The 17,305-nt window shown below is 49.6% G+C and overlaps 1 protein-coding gene across 3 annotated transcripts in view; it reads right to left on the bottom strand.

Moving 5' to 3' along the window:
- kank4 (KN motif and ankyrin repeat domains 4) overlaps window positions 1–17,305 on the bottom strand; it is a 117,620-nt gene that overhangs the window by 16,771 nt on the left and 83,544 nt on the right. For all 3 annotated transcript variants that reach the window (XM_071346281.1, XM_071346282.1, XM_071346283.1), the window contains one exon: window positions 2,657–2,753. In XM_071346281.1, the coding sequence (XP_071202382.1) occupies window positions 2,657–2,753 (97 nt within the window). The remainder of the gene's footprint in view (window positions 1–2,656; window positions 2,754–17,305) is intronic.

Raw genomic sequence — 17,305 nt, 5'->3', positions numbered from 1 at the left:
AGTGAGTCTGATCACACCTCATCCTCAAAATGCCCTGCATACGAGCAGCCCCAAGAGGAGTCACCCCTCTTCACTGAGCAGACCCAGGTCCCACAACTGTACTGCTCCTCCATTATTGAGAGAGAGAAATTCACCGAGCTGGAGAGAGAGATGGTGGAGCTCAGATAGCTAGTCCACACACTCCAGACAGAACAGACCCACAAAACAGAGCAGAACAGCAACACCCCCCCAACAAGACCCGAAGGGCAGAAGGTGGAGATGGACGGCTGTCTAAGAGAGCTGGCTGCTCTACGGACTGAGGTGAGAGAACTTAAAGAGGAGAGAGAGGAACACATGTCACAGTTAACAGCAGTGAAGGAGGAGGGAGAGGAACATGTTGCAGCTAACAGCAGTGAAGGAGGAGGGAGAGGAACACATCGCATCTAACAGTAGTGAAGGAGGAGGGAGAGGAACACATCACAGCTAACAGCAGTGAAGGAGGAGGGAGAGGAACATGTTGCAGCTAACAGCAGTGAAGGAGGAGGGAGAGGAACACATCACAGCTAACAGCAGTGAAGGAGGAGGGAGAGGAACACATCACAGCTAACAGCAGTGAAGGAGGAGGGAGAGGAACATGTTGCAGCTAACAGCAGTGAAGGAGGAGGGAGAGGAACACATCACAGCTAACAGCAGTGAAGGAGGAGGGAGAGGTACACATCACAGCTAACAGCAGTGAAGGAGGAGAGAGAGGAACACATCACAGCTAACAGCAGTGAAGGAGGAGGGAGAGGAACACATCACAGCTAACAGCAGTGAAGGAGGAGGGAGAGGAACACATCACAGCTAACAGCAGTGAAGGAGGAGGGAGAGGCACACATCACAGCTAACAGCAGTGAAGGAGGAGGGAGAGGAACACATCACAGCTAACAGCAGTGAAGGAGGAGGGAGAGGAACACATCACAGCTAACAGCAGTGAAGGAGGAGGGAGAGGAACACATCACAGCTAACAGCAGTGAAGGAGGAGGGAGAGGCACACATCACAGCTAACAGCAGTGAAGGAGGAGGGAGAGGAACACATCACAGCTAACAGCAGTGAAGGGGGAGGGAGAGGAACACATCACAGCTAACAGCAGTTAAGGAGGAGGGAGAGGAACACATCACAGCTAACAGCAGTGAAGGGGGAGGGAGAGGAACACATCACAGCTAACAGCAGTGAAGGAGGAGGGAGAGGAACACATCACAGCTAACAGCAGTGAAGGAGGAGGGAGAGGAACACATCACAGCTAACAGCAGTGAAGGAGGAGGTGAGAAAGCTGAGGTGTGACAGAGAGCAGGACACTCCCCCAGAGAAGCCAGCAGAACAGCCCACCTCAGACCCGGACCACAACACCACAATGGGACAGACAACACAGAACCCACCAACCCAACAGACCCTACCCCCTCCTAACAGTCCCCCTGTCAGCTCCCCCGATAGCCCTCCTGACAACCCCCACACATCCACTGAGGACACACTAAAGCCAGAGATTGTGCTCCTCAGACTCAAATGGCAAACAACAACACGAAGAGTTATCTATCCAAAACAGAGATTTATGGATAAACCACTTCTCCAATCTTTTTGGCTCTATAATAAAGAACAAAGAACAAACAGCAAAAACATATACCTGATCAATTACAAATCTTAGAATCAGCTATTAAAGACACACCAGAACCCACTTGATTCTCCAATTACATTGAATGAATTACAGGATAAAATACAAACCCTCCAACCCAAAAAGGCATGTGGTGTTGATGGTATCCTAAATGAAATTATAAAATATACAGATTCCAAATGGCTATACTTAAACTCTTTAACATCATCCTCAGCTCTGGCATCAATATTGGGGCATCTTCCCCAATGGGATATGCATCAACAGAAACCTTGGGGAAATCCTCTGCAATATCATTAACAGCAGATTCGTACATTTCCTCAATGAAAACAATGTACTGAGTAAATGTCTGATTAGATACTATAGTATAGCACTGTATTGTACAAGCCATATGCATTATGCTAAACATAAAATATGTATCATGCATTATGTTAAATATAGGTCTGATTAAATCAAGTAAATAATCAACATACACAGTTTGCTGCTGACATACTGTCACGCCCTGACCTTAGAGATCCTTTTTATGTCTCTATTTTGGTTTGGTCAGGACGTGAGTTGGGGTGGGTATTCTATGTTCTATGTTGTGTATTTCTTTGTGGTTGGCCCGGGTGTGGTTCTCAATCAGAGGCAGCTGTCTATCCTTGTCTCTGATTGAGAACCATACTTAGGTAGCCCTGTCTATCGTCGTCTCTGATTGAGAACCATACTTAGGTAGCCCTGTCTATCGTTGTCTCTGATTGAGAACCATACTTAGGTAGCCCTTTTTTCCACCTGTCTTGGTGGGAAGTTGACTTTGTTTAGGGCACATAGCCTTTAGCTTCACGGTTTGTTTTTGTAGTGTTTATTGTTTTGTTCGGCGTCATTTTTATTCAATAAAGGAAAATGTACGCTCACCACGCTGCACCTTGGTCTTCCTCCTTCAACAGCCGTGACACAGACTGTATATATACTGTATATGCACAAACAAACAGCACTGTATGAGGACACACAGACAGATCCAAATATAGAGGAGTTAAGAGAAGCATTGTTACCCTCCGTTGACTCCCACAAACTTGAGGTTCTTCTTGGCTCCTCCTCTGTTCCCCTGCTTGTCAGCAGCACCGTTCTTCTTCATGATGGATTTCAGACCTGAGGGGGGGGAGGAAGAGATTGATTTATTTAAAAAAAATACCTTTACTGGCCCAACAGTTACATCTCCAAAAGCACAAACCCAACTTCACTTCAACAGACCTAGAAATCCAGAAACGAGTCCCCCTCCTCGTCCACTGTACATAGAACCCCCCTGACACCCAACAAAATCCCCAAGACGGTTCACCAGCACCCCATATACAGTACATGCTCCAGTGTCAGCCGAGCCCGCACCTGCCCCAGCAGCACAGCTCTGGGGTCCGTACACCCCACTCCCTCCAGTGTCAGCCGAGCCCGCACCTGCCCCAACAGCACAGCTCTGGGGTCCGTACACCCCACTCCCTCCAGTGTCAGCCGAGCCCGCACCTGCCCCAACAGCACAGCTCTGGGGTCCGTACACCCCACTCCCTCCAGTGTTAGCCGAGCCCGCACCTGCCCCAACAGCACAGCTCTGGGGTCCGTACACCCCACTCCCTCCAGTGTCAGCCGAGCCCGCTCCTGCCCCAACAGCACAGCTCTGGGGTCCGTACACCCCACTCCCTCCAGTGTCAGCCGAGCCCGCACCTGCCCCAGGAGCACAGCTCTGGGGTCCGTACACCCCACTCCCTCCAGTGTCAGCCGAGCCCGCACCTGCCCCAGCAGCACAGCTCTGGGGTCCGTACACCCCACTCCCTCCAGTGTCAGCCGAGCCCGCACCTGCCCCAGCAGCACAGCTCTGGGGTCCGTACACCCCACTCCCTCCAGTGTCAGCCGAGCCCGCACCTGCCCCAACAGCACAGCTCTGGGGTCTGTACACCACGCTCCCTGCATCTCATGTTTTCTGGTCTTCCACATTTCCATTTTTGCCTGCCCCAACAGGTAATTTACTAGGCAGTCTCTTCGCCTGTTGGCTACGTTATACCTAGGCCTTCCAATGTATAGGTCCATAGTCAGCCCCAACTCCACGCCTGTACACCACCCAGGACAGAAAACAGCCCTACCAGCCTGTAACAAGAAGAAAACAGATGCTGCACTGTCTCCCCCCCCCCCCCCCCCCCCCACAGAACAGACACCCCCTCCCCGCTGATAGATCAAGGTGCGACATCTATCTGTTCGTAGCGCCCTGTGAATAATCCTCCCCTCGTGTCCAGTGTTGGCCAGCCAGAACAAATACATCCACCAGTAACCTCTACAGTTGCTTGACGAGACTCTGTGGGGAGTCCAACACCTTCAGCCTGTGCCAGAGCATTGAAGCAGCCAAGTTGTTAAAGACCAAGACCCTTCCCATGAAAGACATCAGTGGCAACAACCACCGCCATTTAGACAACTTAGCCCCAACCTTGTCCACCAGCCCCTATCAGTTTATGTCCTGAAACTCTGATCCCCAAGAACAGCCCTAAGAACTTCATCCCTGCTCTGTTCCACTGTAGTCCCCCAGGAAGACTAGCAGATCCTGCTCTGTTCCACTGTAACCCACCAGGAAGACTAGCAGATCCTGCTCTGTTCCACTGTAACCCCCCAGGAAGACTAGCAGATCCTGCTCTGTTCCACTGTAGTCCCCCAGGAAGACTAACAGATCCTGCTCTGTTCCACTGTAACCCCCCAGGAAGACTAACAGATCCTGCTCTGTTCCACTGTAACCCTCCAGGAAGACTAACAGATCCTGCTCTGTTCCACTGTAACCCCCCAGGAAGACTAACAGATCCTGCTCTGTTCCACTGTAACCCCCCAGGAAGACTAACAGATCCTGCTCTGTTCCACTGTAACCCTCCAGGAAGACTAACAGATCCTGCTCTGTTCCACTGTAACCCTCCAGGAAGACTAACAGATCCTGCTCTGTTCCACTGTAACCCTACAGGAAGACTAGCAGATCCTGCTCTGTTCCACTGTAACCCTCCAGGAAGACTAACAGATCCTGCTCTGTTCCACTGTAACCCCCCAGGAAGACTAGCAGATCCTGCTCTGTATCACTGTAACCCTCCAGGAAGACTAGCAGATCCTGCTCTGTTCCACTGTAGTCCCCTAGGAAGACTAGCAGATCCTGCTTTGTTCCACTGTAACCCTCCAGGAAGACTAACATATCCTGCTCTGTTCCACTGTAACCCTCCAGGAAGACTAACAGATCCTGCTCTGTTCCACTGTAGTCCCCTAGGAAGACTAGCAGATCCTGCTCTGTTCCACTGTAACCCACCAGGAAGACTAGCAGATCCTGCTCTGTTCCACTGTAGTCCCCCAGGAAGACTAGCAGATCCTGCTCTGTTCCACTGTAGTCCCCCAGGAAGACTAGCAGATCCTGCTCTGTTCCACTGTAACCCCCCAGGAAGACTAGCAGATCCTGCTCTGTTCCACTGTAACCCACCAGGAAGACTAGCAGATCCTGCTCTGTTCCACTGTAACCCACCAGGAAGACTAGCAGATCCTGCTCTGTTCCACTGTAACCCCCCAGGAAGACTAGCAGATCCTGCTCTGTTCCACTGTAACCCACCAGGAAGACTAGCAGATCCTGCTCTGTTCCACTGTAACCCTACAGGAAGACTAGCAGATCCTGCTCTGTTCCACTGTAACCCCCCAGGAAGACTAACAGATCCTGCTCTGTTCCACTGTAACCCCCCAGGAAGACTAGCAGATCCTGCTCTGTTCCACTGTAACCCCCCAGGAAGACTAGCAGATCCTGCTCTGTTCCACTGTAACCCTCCAGGAAGACTAACAGATCCTGCTCTGTTCCACTGTAACCCTCCAGGAAGACTAACAGATCCTGCTCTGTTCCACTGTAACCCTCCAGGAAGACTAACAGATCCTGCTCTGTTCCACTGTAACCCTACAGGAAGACTAGCAGATCCTGCTCTGTTCCACTGTAACCCTCCAGGAAGACTAACAGATCCTGCTCTGTTCCACTGTAACCCCCCAGGAAGACTAGCAGATCCTGCTCTCTATCACTGTAAACCTCCAGGAAGACTAACAGATCCTGCTCTGTTCCACTGTAGTCCCCTAGGAAGACTAGCAGATCCTGCTTTGTTCCACTGTAACCCTCCAGGAAGACTAACATATCCTGCTCTGTTCCACTGTAACCCTCCAGGAAGACTAACAGATCCTGCTCTGTTCCACTGTAGTCCCCTAGGAAGACTAGCAGATCCTGCTCTGTTCCACTGTAACCCACCAGGAAGACTAGCAGATCCTGCTCTGTTCCACTGTAACCCACCAGAACGACTAGCAGATCCTACTCTGTTCCACTGTAGTCCCCCAGGAAGACTAGCAGATCCTGCTCTGTTCCACTGTAACCCCCCAGGAAGACTAGCAGATCCTGCTCTGTTCCACTGTAACCCACCAGGAAGACTAGCAGATCTTACTCTGTTCCACTGTAACCCACCAGGAAGACTAGCAGATCCTGCTCTGTTCCACTGTAGTCCCCCAGGAAGACTAGCAGATCCTGCTCTGTTCCACTGTAACCCACCAGGAAGACTAGCAGATCCTGTTCTGTTCCACTGTAACCCCCCAGGAAGACTAGCAGATCTTACTCTGTTCCACTGTAACCCCCCAGGAAGACTAGCAGATCCTGCTCTGTTCCACTGTAGTCCCCCAGGAAGACTAGCAGATCTTACTCTGTTCCACTGTAACCCCCCAGGAAGACTAGCAGATCCTGCTCTGTTCCACCGTAGTCCCCCAGGAAGACTAGCAGATCTTACTCTGTTCCACTGTAACCCCCCAGGAAGACTAGCAGATCCTGCTCTGTTCCACTGTAACCCCCCAGGAAGACTAGCAGATCTTACTCTGTTCCACTGTAACCCCCCAGGAAGACTAGCAGATCCTGCTCTGTTCCACTGTAACCCCAGGAAGACTAGCAGATCTTACTCTGTTCCACTGTAACCCCCCAGGAAGACTAACATATCCTGCTCTGTTCCACTGTAACCCTCCAGGAAGACTAACAGATCCTGCTCTGTTCCACTGTAGTCCCCCAGGAAGACTAGCAGATCCTGTTCTGTTCCACTGTAGTCCCCCAGGAAGACTAGCAGATCCTGTTCTGTTCCACTGTAGTCCCCCAGGAAGACTAGCAGATCCTGTTCTGTTCCACTGTAGTCCCCCAGGAAGACTAACAGATCCTGCTCTGTTCCACTGTAGTCCCCCAGGAAGACTAGCAGATCCTGCTCTGTTCCACTGTAGTCCCCCAGGAAGACTAGCAGATCTTACTCTGTTCCACTGTAACCCACCAGGAAGACTAGCAGATCCTGCTCTGTTCCATTGTAGTCCCCCAGGAAGACTAGCAGATCTTACTCTGTTCCACTGTAGTCCCCCAGGAAGACTAGCAGATCCTGCTCTGTTCCACTGTAACCCCCCAGGAAGACTAACAGATCCTGCTCTGTTCCACTGTAACCCCCCAGGAAGACTAGCAGATCCTGCTCTGTTCCACTGTAACCCCCCAGGAAGACTAGCAGATCCTGCTCTGTTCCACTGTAACCCTCCAGGAAGACTAACAGATCCTGCTCTGTTCCACTGTAACCCTCCAGGAAGACTAACAGATCCTGCTCTGTTCCACTGTAACCCTCCAGGAAGACTAACAGATCCTGCTCTGTTCCACTGTAACCCTACAGGAAGACTAGCAGATCCTGCTCTGTTCCACTGTAACCCTCCAGGAAGACTAACAGATCCTGCTCTGTTCCACTGTAACCCCCCAGGAAGACTAGCAGATCCTGCTCTCTATCACTGTAAACCTCCAGGAAGACTAACAGATCCTGCTCTGTTCCACTGTAGTCCCCTAGGAAGACTAGCAGATCCTGCTTTGTTCCACTGTAACCCTCCAGGAAGACTAACATATCCTGCTCTGTTCCACTGTAACCCTCCAGGAAGACTAACAGATCCTGCTCTGTTCCACTGTAGTCCCCTAGGAAGACTAGCAGATCCTGCTCTGTTCCACTGTAACCCACCAGGAAGACTAGCAGATCCTGCTCTGTTCCACTGTAACCCACCAGAACGACTAGCAGATCCTACTCTGTTCCACTGTAGTCCCCCAGGAAGACTAGCAGATCCTGCTCTGTTCCACTGTAACCCCCCAGGAAGACTAGCAGATCCTGCTCTGTTCCACTGTAACCCACCAGGAAGACTAGCAGATCTTACTCTGTTCCACTGTAACCCACCAGGAAGACTAGCAGATCCTGCTCTGTTCCACTGTAGTCCCCCAGGAAGACTAGCAGATCCTGCTCTGTTCCACTGTAACCCACCAGGAAGACTAGCAGATCCTGTTCTGTTCCACTGTAACCCCCCAGGAAGACTAGCAGATCTTACTCTGTTCCACTGTAACCCCCCAGGAAGACTAGCAGATCCTGCTCTGTTCCACTGTAGTCCCCCAGGAAGACTAGCAGATCTTACTCTGTTCCACTGTAACCCCCCAGGAAGACTAGCAGATCCTGCTCTGTTCCACCGTAGTCCCCCAGGAAGACTAGCAGATCTTACTCTGTTCCACTGTAACCCCCCAGGAAGACTAGCAGATCCTGCTCTGTTCCACTGTAACCCCCCAGGAAGACTAGCAGATCTTACTCTGTTCCACTGTAACCCCCCAGGAAGACTAGCAGATCCTGCTCTGTTCCACTGTAACCCCAGGAAGACTAGCAGATCTTACTCTGTTCCACTGTAACCCCCCAGGAAGACTAACATATCCTGCTCTGTTCCACTGTAACCCTCCAGGAAGACTAACAGATCCTGCTCTGTTCCACTGTAGTCCCCCAGGAAGACTAGCAGATCCTGTTCTGTTCCACTGTAGTCCCCCAGGAAGACTAGCAGATCCTGTTCTGTTCCACTGTAGTCCCCCAGGAAGACTAGCAGATCCTGTTCTGTTCCACTGTAGTCCCCCAGGAAGACTAACAGATCCTGCTCTGTTCCACTGTAGTCCCCCAGGAAGACTAGCAGATCCTGCTCTGTTCCACTGTAGTCCCCCAGGAAGACTAGCAGATCTTACTCTGTTCCACTGTAACCCACCAGGAAGACTAGCAGATCCTGCTCTGTTCCACTGTAGTCCCCCAGGAAGACTAGCAGATCTTACTCTGTTCCACTGTAGTCCCCCAGGAAGACTAGCAGATCCTGCTCTGTTCCACTGTAACCCCCCAGGAAGACTAACAGATCCTGCTCTGTTCCACTGTAACCCCCCAGGAAGACTAGCAGATCCTGCTCTGTTCCACTGTAACCCCCCAGGAAGACTAGCAGATCCTGCTCTGTTCCACTGTAACCCTCCAGGAAGACTAACAGATCCTGCTCTGTTCCACTGTAACCCTCCAGGAAGACTAACAGATCCTGCTCTGTTCCACTGTAACCCTCCAGGAAGACTAACAGATCCTGCTCTGTTCCACTGTAACCCTACAGGAAGACTAGCAGATCCTGCTCTGTTCCACTGTAACCCTCCAGGAAGACTAACAGATCCTGCTCTGTTCCACTGTAACCCCCCAGGAAGACTAGCAGATCCTGCTCTCTATCACTGTAAACCTCCAGGAAGACTAACAGATCCTGCTCTGTTCCACTGTAGTCCCCTAGGAAGACTAGCAGATCCTGCTTTGTTCCACTGTAACCCTCCAGGAAGACTAACATATCCTGCTCTGTTCCACTGTAACCCTCCAGGAAGACTAACAGATCCTGCTCTGTTCCACTGTAGTCCCCTAGGAAGACTAGCAGATCCTGCTCTGTTCCACTGTAACCCACCAGGAAGACTAGCAGATCCTGCTCTGTTCCACTGTAACCCACCAGAACGACTAGCAGATCCTACTCTGTTCCACTGTAGTCCCCCAGGAAGACTAGCAGATCCTGCTCTGTTCCACTGTAACCCCCCAGGAAGACTAGCAGATCCTGCTCTGTTCCACTGTAACCCACCAGGAACACTAGCAGATCTTACTCTGTTCCACTGTAACCCACCAGGAAGACTAGCAGATCCTGCTCTGTTCCACTGTAGTCCCCCAGGAAGACTAGCAGATCCTGCTCTGTTCCACTGTAACCCACCAGGAAGACTAGCAGATCCTGTTCTGTTCCACTGTAACCCCCCAGGAAGACTAGCAGATCTTACTCTGTTCCACTGTAACCCCCCAGGAAGACTAGCAGATCCTGCTCTGTTCCACTGTAGTCCCCCAGGAAGACTAGCAGATCTTACTCTGTTCCACTGTAACCCCCCAGGAAGACTAGCAGATCCTGCTCTGTTCCACCGTAGTCCCCCAGGAAGACTAGCAGATCTTACTCTGTTCCACTGTAACCCCCCAGGAAGACTAGCAGATCCTGCTCTGTTCCACTGTAACCCCCCAGGAAGACTAGCAGATCTTACTCTGTTCCACTGTAACCCCCCAGGAAGACTAGCAGATCCTGCTCTGTTCCACTGTAACCCCAGGAAGACTAGCAGATCTTACTCTGTTCCACTGTAACCCCCCAGGAAGACTAACATATCCTGCTCTGTTCCACTGTAACCCTCCAGGAAGACTAACAGATCCTGCTCTGTTCCACTGTAGTCCCCCAGGAAGACTAGCAGATCCTGTTCTGTTCCACTGTAGTCCCCCAGGAAGACTAGCAGATCCTGTTCTGTTCCACTGTAGTCCCCCAGGAAGACTAGCAGATCCTGTTCTGTTCCACTGTAGTCCCCCAGGAAGACTAACAGATCCTGCTCTGTTCCACTGTAGTCCCCCAGGAAGACTAGCAGATCCTGCTCTGTTCCACTGTAGTCCCCCAGGAAGACTAGCAGATCTTACTCTGTTCCACTGTAACCCACCAGGAAGACTAGCAGATCCTGCTCTGTTCCACTGTAGTCCCCCAGGAAGACTAGCAGATCTTACTCTGTTCCACTGTAGTCCCCCAGGAAGACTAGCAGATCCTGCTCTGTTCCACTGTAACCCCCCAGGAAGACTAGCAGATCCTGCTCTGTTCCACTGTAACCCCCCAGGAGGACTAGCAGATCTTACTCTGTTCCACTGTAGTCCCCCAGGAAGACTAGCAGATCCTGCTCTGTTCCACTGTAACCCCCCAGGAAGACTAGCAGATCCTGCTCTGTTCCACTGTAACCCCCCAGGAGGACTAGCAGATCTTACTCTGTTCCACTGTAACCCTCCAGGAAGACTAGCAGATCCTACTCTGTCCCACTGTAGTCCCCCAGGAAGACTAGCAGATCCTGCTCTGACCCATCTCCCCATAATCAGATTCTTCTTCCAGTTCACCTTAGCTGATACCACCCACTCAAACAACACTAAAGCCCTGCTAACCTCTTCTACATCTCCCTCCCCTTTAACAAACACTGTTACATCATCAGCATACAGTAAGCTGACAATAAAACCGACTCTTCACCTACTGCCCCTAGAACTAACAACCCCTGCAGCCTCTCGCTCAGCCTACACAAGTTCTATGGGTAAACAGTAGAGATGATCCGAGAGTGGACACCCCTGCCAAATCCCTCTTCTAACGGACTGGTCGGTTCAGCCCCCCCCCCCCATTTTACCATAAAAAAAAAACCACAGGACCATAACATGACCCATGATCTAAATCCGTTCCCCAGGCCAAACACTCTCAAGCACAGTGAAATGCCCTTCTTGTAAGCTCCAAAGCAAACATTGGAGGAATCAATACCATCATAGCACAACATTTTTATAAGGTAGAATAAAAACATGAGAAATAAAAATAAGAAGAACACGAGAAAGTAAAAACCTATATACAGGGTCAGTTCCAATACCATATGTACAATATGCAGGCATACTGGCGTGATAAAGGAAAATATGTACGGTGCATTCAGAAGGGTATTCTGACCCCTTGACTTTTTCCACATTTTGTTACATTACAGTCTTATTCTAAAATGGAGAAAATAGAACATTTTCCTCCTCAATCTACACACAAATTTTAACAAATGTATAAAAAAATTAAAACAGAAATACCTCATTTACATAAGTATTCAGACCCTTTGTTAGTTATGAGACTTGAAATTGGGCTCAGGTGCATCGTGTTTCCGTTGATCATCCTTGAGATGTTTCTACAACTTGATTGGAGTCCACCTGTGGTAAATTCAACTGATTGGACATGATTTGGAAAGGCACACACCTGTCTATATAAGGTCCCACAGTTTATAGTGCATGTCAGAGCAAAAACCAGGCCATGAGGTCGAAGGAATTGTCCGTAGAGCTCCAAGACAGGATTTTGTCGAGGTATAGATCTGGGGAAGGGTACAAAAAAATGTATTCAGCATTGAAGTTCCCCAAGAACACAGTCGCCTCCATCATTCTTAAATGGAAGAAGTTTGGAACCACCAAGACTCTTCCTAGAGCTGGCCGCCCGGCCAAACTGAGCAATCAGGGGAGGTGACCAAGAACCTGATGGTCACTCTGACAGAGCTCCAGTGTTCCTCTGTGAAGATGGGAAAACTTTCCAGAAGGACAAACATCTCTGCAGCACTCCACCAATCAGGCCTTTATGGTAGAGTGGCCAGAGTAAAAGGCACATGACAGCCCGCTTAGAGTTTGCCAGGAGGCACCTGAAGACGCTCAGACCATGAGAAAAAAGATTTGCTGGTCTGATGAAACCAAGATTGAACTCGTTGGCCTGAAAGCCAAGCATCACGTCTGGTGGAAACCTGGCACCATCCCTACGGTGAAGCATGTTGGTGGCAGCATCATGCTGTGGGGATGTTTTTCAGCGGCAGGGTCTGGGAGACTAGTCTGGATCAAGGGTAAGATGAACGGAGAAAAGTACAGAGAGATCCTTGATGAAAACCTGCTCCAGAGCGCTCAGAACCTCAGACTGGGACGAAGGTTCCCCTTCCAACAGGACAACGACCCTAAGCACACAGCCAAGACAACACAGGTGTGGCTTCGTGATAAGTCTCTGAATGTCCATGTGTGGCCCAGCCAAAGCCCAGACTTGAACCTGATAAAACATCTCTGGAGAGTCTGATAATAACTGTGCAGCGACGCTCCCTATCCAACCTGACAGAGCTTGAGAGGATCTGCAGAGAAGAATGGGAAAAACTCCCCAAATACAGGTATACCAAACTTGTAGCGTCATAGTCAAGAAGACTCTAGGCTGTAATCGCTGCCAAAGGTGCTTCAACAAAGTACTGAGTAAAGGGTCTGAATACTTATGATCACATGGCGCTACAGAGGGTGGTGCGGACAGCCCAGTACATCACTGGGGTTGAACTCCCTGCCATCCAGAACCACTATATCAGGCAGTGTGAAAGGAAGGCCTGGAAAATCCTTAAAAGACTCCAGCCCCCCAAGACATAGACTGTTTTCTCTGCTTCCGCACGGCAAGAGGTACCAGTGCTCTGCTTGGATTACAAAACACGGTCCAACTTCCTGAGGGGAAAGAGTTGCTGCTGCCACGGCACCGGCCTCCAGTTGTTCCATAGAGCTATGTTCCGGCGAATAAACTATAAACTATCAAAATAAAGAGAGTCGCACACTTCAACGTTTCGGCATCACTGTGCCTTCTTCAGGGTAATGTCATGAATACTTGAACCAGGTTATGTAGACAAACAGTGCAATTAGTACAACCAATGACAATAGTGAGGGGTGTGTCATAATGAATAAGTTAATTAGAATGAATTAGTGAAACAGTTAAAAAACAATAGTAAGCTCCCCTTACTGACATATATCCTATCTAGTCTTGCTGCTCTAATCCTCCCCTCCACTACCTTCACCAATGTATAGCTCCTCCCTCGCTGATTTCTGTCCCTCCCCACATCTACTAGTCCATGCTGTTTCAACATGTTGGTTAAGACCACCACCGACTGTGGATGAGCTTCCACCCAGTTCCTATTTAGTATGTCATCTGTTGTACAGTTCCAGTGAACCTAACTGGGACTCACCCTGCGATGCTACATCTACACTGATGGGAATATCTGACAGCGAATCAATCTCTTCCTCCATCCTCATTGGGCAGCTCCACGGAATCCGGAGCCCCCCGGCTCCCCCCAACACCCTCTCCACCATCCCCCTGCGTGTCTGTAATTACACTGGGCATATCACCATGCGTGTCTGTAATTACACTGGGCACATCATTCTCCATTGTCTGTGAGACAGGCATATCAGCCTCGGAGTCAATGTTGTCACTGCCCTCAGTAACCACTATCAGGCCCGGCCCTGAGCTCCTCATCACGGCAACCTGGGCCACATCAACATTGACCTCATCAACAGTTTGTATGGGGTTGAGTCTGGACCAGGGGTGGAGGCCGGTGCTGCCCCGATCCCCCGGCCAGGTCTCAGATCTGGAGCCAGACGAGGATCCATCAGTGCCCTGCTCGCCCGCTCCCTGTGCGTGCATGCCTGCCGCTTATGTCCATTCTCCACACAACCAAAACACCTCAGACTGTTGTCACATAAACCATCTAGGCTTTCCCTCATACCTCACCTGATACCAAATGTCTAAAGTTTTTAAACTAAAAACATGAAAACCTGCCTTCTACATCCAACTAATAACTCTCTCATTGGGCTGGCGAATGTAACGTGCGAGCTCTCATATCAGGTCGCCATCGGGAAGGAGCGCACATTGGATAAAGTAACCCTCGCAGCCGAGGAGAAAAGCGGCGTGATTTGCAAAAAAACATAATTTAGAGTAACACCTGTCTCAACCAGCCAGTTGACCTGAAGCTCCTCTTTCAGTAACACCTGTCTGAACCAGCCGGTTGACCTGAAGCTCCTCTTTCAGTAACACCTGTCTGAACCAGCCGGTTGACAAGAAGCTCCTCTTTCAGTAACACCTGTCTGAACCAGCCGGTTGACAAGAAGCTCCTCTTTCAGTAACACCTGTCTGAACCAGCCGGTTGACAAGAAGCTCCTCTTTCAGTAACACCTGTCTGAACCAGCCGGTTGACAAGAAGCTCCTCTTTCAGTAACACCTGTCTGAACCAGCCGGTTGACAAGAAGCTCCTCTTTCAGTAACACCTGTCTGAACCAGCCGGTTGACAAGAAGCTCCTCTTTCAGTAACACCTGTCTGAACCAGCCGGTTGACAAGAAGCTCCTCTTTCAGTAACACCTGTCTTAACCAGCCGGTTGACCTGAAGCTCCTCTTTCAGTAACACCTGTCTGAACCAGCCGGTTGACAAGAAGCTCCTCTTTCAGTAACACCTGTCTGAACCAGCCGGTTGACAAGAAGCTCCTCTTTCAGTAACACCTGTCTGAACCAGCCGGTTGACAAGAAGCTCCTCTTTCAGTAACACCTGTCTGAACCAGCCGGTTGACAAGAAGCTCCTCTTTCAGTAACACCTGTCTGAACCAGCCGGTTGACAAGAAGCTCCTCTTTCAGTAACACCTGTCTGAACCAGCCGGTTGATAAGAAGCTCCTCTTTCAGTAACACCTGTCTGAACCAGCCGGTTGACAAGAAGCTCCTCTTTCAGTAACACCTGTCTGAACCAGCCGGTTGACAAGAAGCTCCTCTTTCAGTAACACCTGTCTGAACCAGCCGGTTGACAAGAAGCTCCTCTTTCAGTAACACCTGTCTGAACCAGCCGGTTGACAAGAAGCTCCTCTTTCAGTAACACAGCCACTGCTTTAGTCATTTGCGAAGAATTTGAAAGATTTTCATATCCAACCTGTCCTCCCACAGCAAACAAAACATATGTTTTGCCTATGTTACCACTAAAATAAATCACATAGAGCTTTCCTGCAGTCAATTACCAAAAGCGCCCTCTTTGGCCTCATGGGTGGAATGTTATTCATATTTTACAGTGACCACCTTTGCCATGTGGATGGGGGCATCATCATCCTATGGGGGCATAGCCATGGTAGCCAAAATAATGGCCTGCCCAGCATTTTTATACATGACCCTAAGCATAATGGGATTGCTTAATTAACTCAGGAACCACAACTGTGTGGAAGCACCTGTTTTCAATATACTTTGTATCCCTCATTTATTGAAATGTTTCCATTATTTTGGCAGTACATGTTCGTACAGTAACAGACCGGCTCTTTAAAATGGCAGCAGCAATCAAAATGTTTACCACACGTTGGTTTTTGACTCCTCTAATTTCCTCACAGTCACTCTAGCTGAGAGCAATGTGGGCGAACAAACTATGTGTGTGTGTGTGTATGCGTGTATGTGTGTGCGCGGCATGTGTTCAGGTTGATGATTATGTGTGTTTGAAGTAGAACATGGGGGGGCCTGGAAGACAATGCTGAGCCTCTGGATACAATTACAACACAACTGAGCTCATTAAATTGTGTGGAAACCCTCAACCCTCTCTCGCTGCAAGCTAGCTGGCACAAACAGTACACACACACACACACACACACACACACACACACACACACACACACACACACACACACACACACACACACACACACACACACACACACACACACACACACACACACACACACACACACACACACACACACACACACACACACACACTCACTCACAAACACGCAATCATGCACACCCAATCACACACGCATGCACGTACACACACGCACGCACGCACACACGCACATACACCCTGGCGTATAGCACAAAGCTAGCTAAGGCTCCCCAGGGCCTTAGTCTGTACTTCCACAAGACTTAATGAGATGACTATGAGAAAGTTACACAGCACAGACAGAGAAGAAGACAGTGTAATTAATTAATAAACCTAGTTTACATCCTAGTCAGCCAGTTAAAGACACTGTTATTTACATGGGATTCCCGGTCCATTAAATGTGTTCTCTATACTGTATTAAAGGGACATTGAGATACACCGAGCGTACAAAAGGAGAACACTTTCTCTTTCCGTGACATAGACTGACCAGGTAAATCCAGGTGAAAGCTATGATCCCTTATTGATGTCAGTTGTTAAAAGGTATGGTAGTAGGTGCCAGGTGTACCGGTTTGTGTCAAGAACTGCAACGCTGCTGGGTTTTTCAACCTCAACAGTTTCCCGTGTGCATCAAGAATGGTCCACCACACAAAAGACATCTAGCCAACTTGACACAACTGTGGGAAGTATTAGAGTCAACATGGGCCAGCATCCCTGTGGAACGCTTTTGACACTTTGTAGAGTCCATGACCTTACTAATTGAGGCTGCAACTCCATGTTAGAAAGGTGTTCCTAATGTTTAGTAGACTCAGTACAGATGGGCTGAGGGAGGGGATGTTGTGTTGGTTAGATAGTTGTGGCTCTGCCTCTGCATGTGGTAGTAATAGGATTCTGTTTCCAATATTCTTTGGGCCAGCGTTTTGTAAGCAATGTACAGTAGTTCAAGTCAGACATTTTCTCAAATGTCAGTGACGCTCTTCAGAACAATGGTGGAATACACAGAGCAGAGATTCACCATCAAAGGGCACACTATTGTGTATTCTCCCTACTGAGATTCATATGAGTTATGTGTGGTAGGGGACTCTATCTTCAACTCTATCTTCTGGGCCAAAACACAACAAGAAGAAAAAGCGAGGGGGAAGAAACGAACTGCATATTTCATCGGTTCTTGTAGGACGTCCAACAGTTTCATTTGGCCGTGCCCCACTACATGTGTTCCACCTCTAGCCATCGCAATCAATAGCCATCTCAGACATGTGGAGGCCCCTGGCCTATCAGAGTCAATGAACAGAGACAGACTATGAGCTCTCTGTGCCAAGACAGGAGACAGCTCAGTA

The sequence above is a fragment of the Salvelinus alpinus genome, chromosome 16 (genome assembly GCF_045679555.1).
Source record: "Salvelinus alpinus chromosome 16, SLU_Salpinus.1, whole genome shotgun sequence".
Classification (NCBI taxonomy): domain Eukaryota; kingdom Metazoa; phylum Chordata; class Actinopteri; order Salmoniformes; family Salmonidae; genus Salvelinus; species Salvelinus alpinus.
The sequence above is the reverse complement of the archived record's forward strand: the minus strand, read 5'-3'. Positions and strand labels throughout refer to the sequence as shown.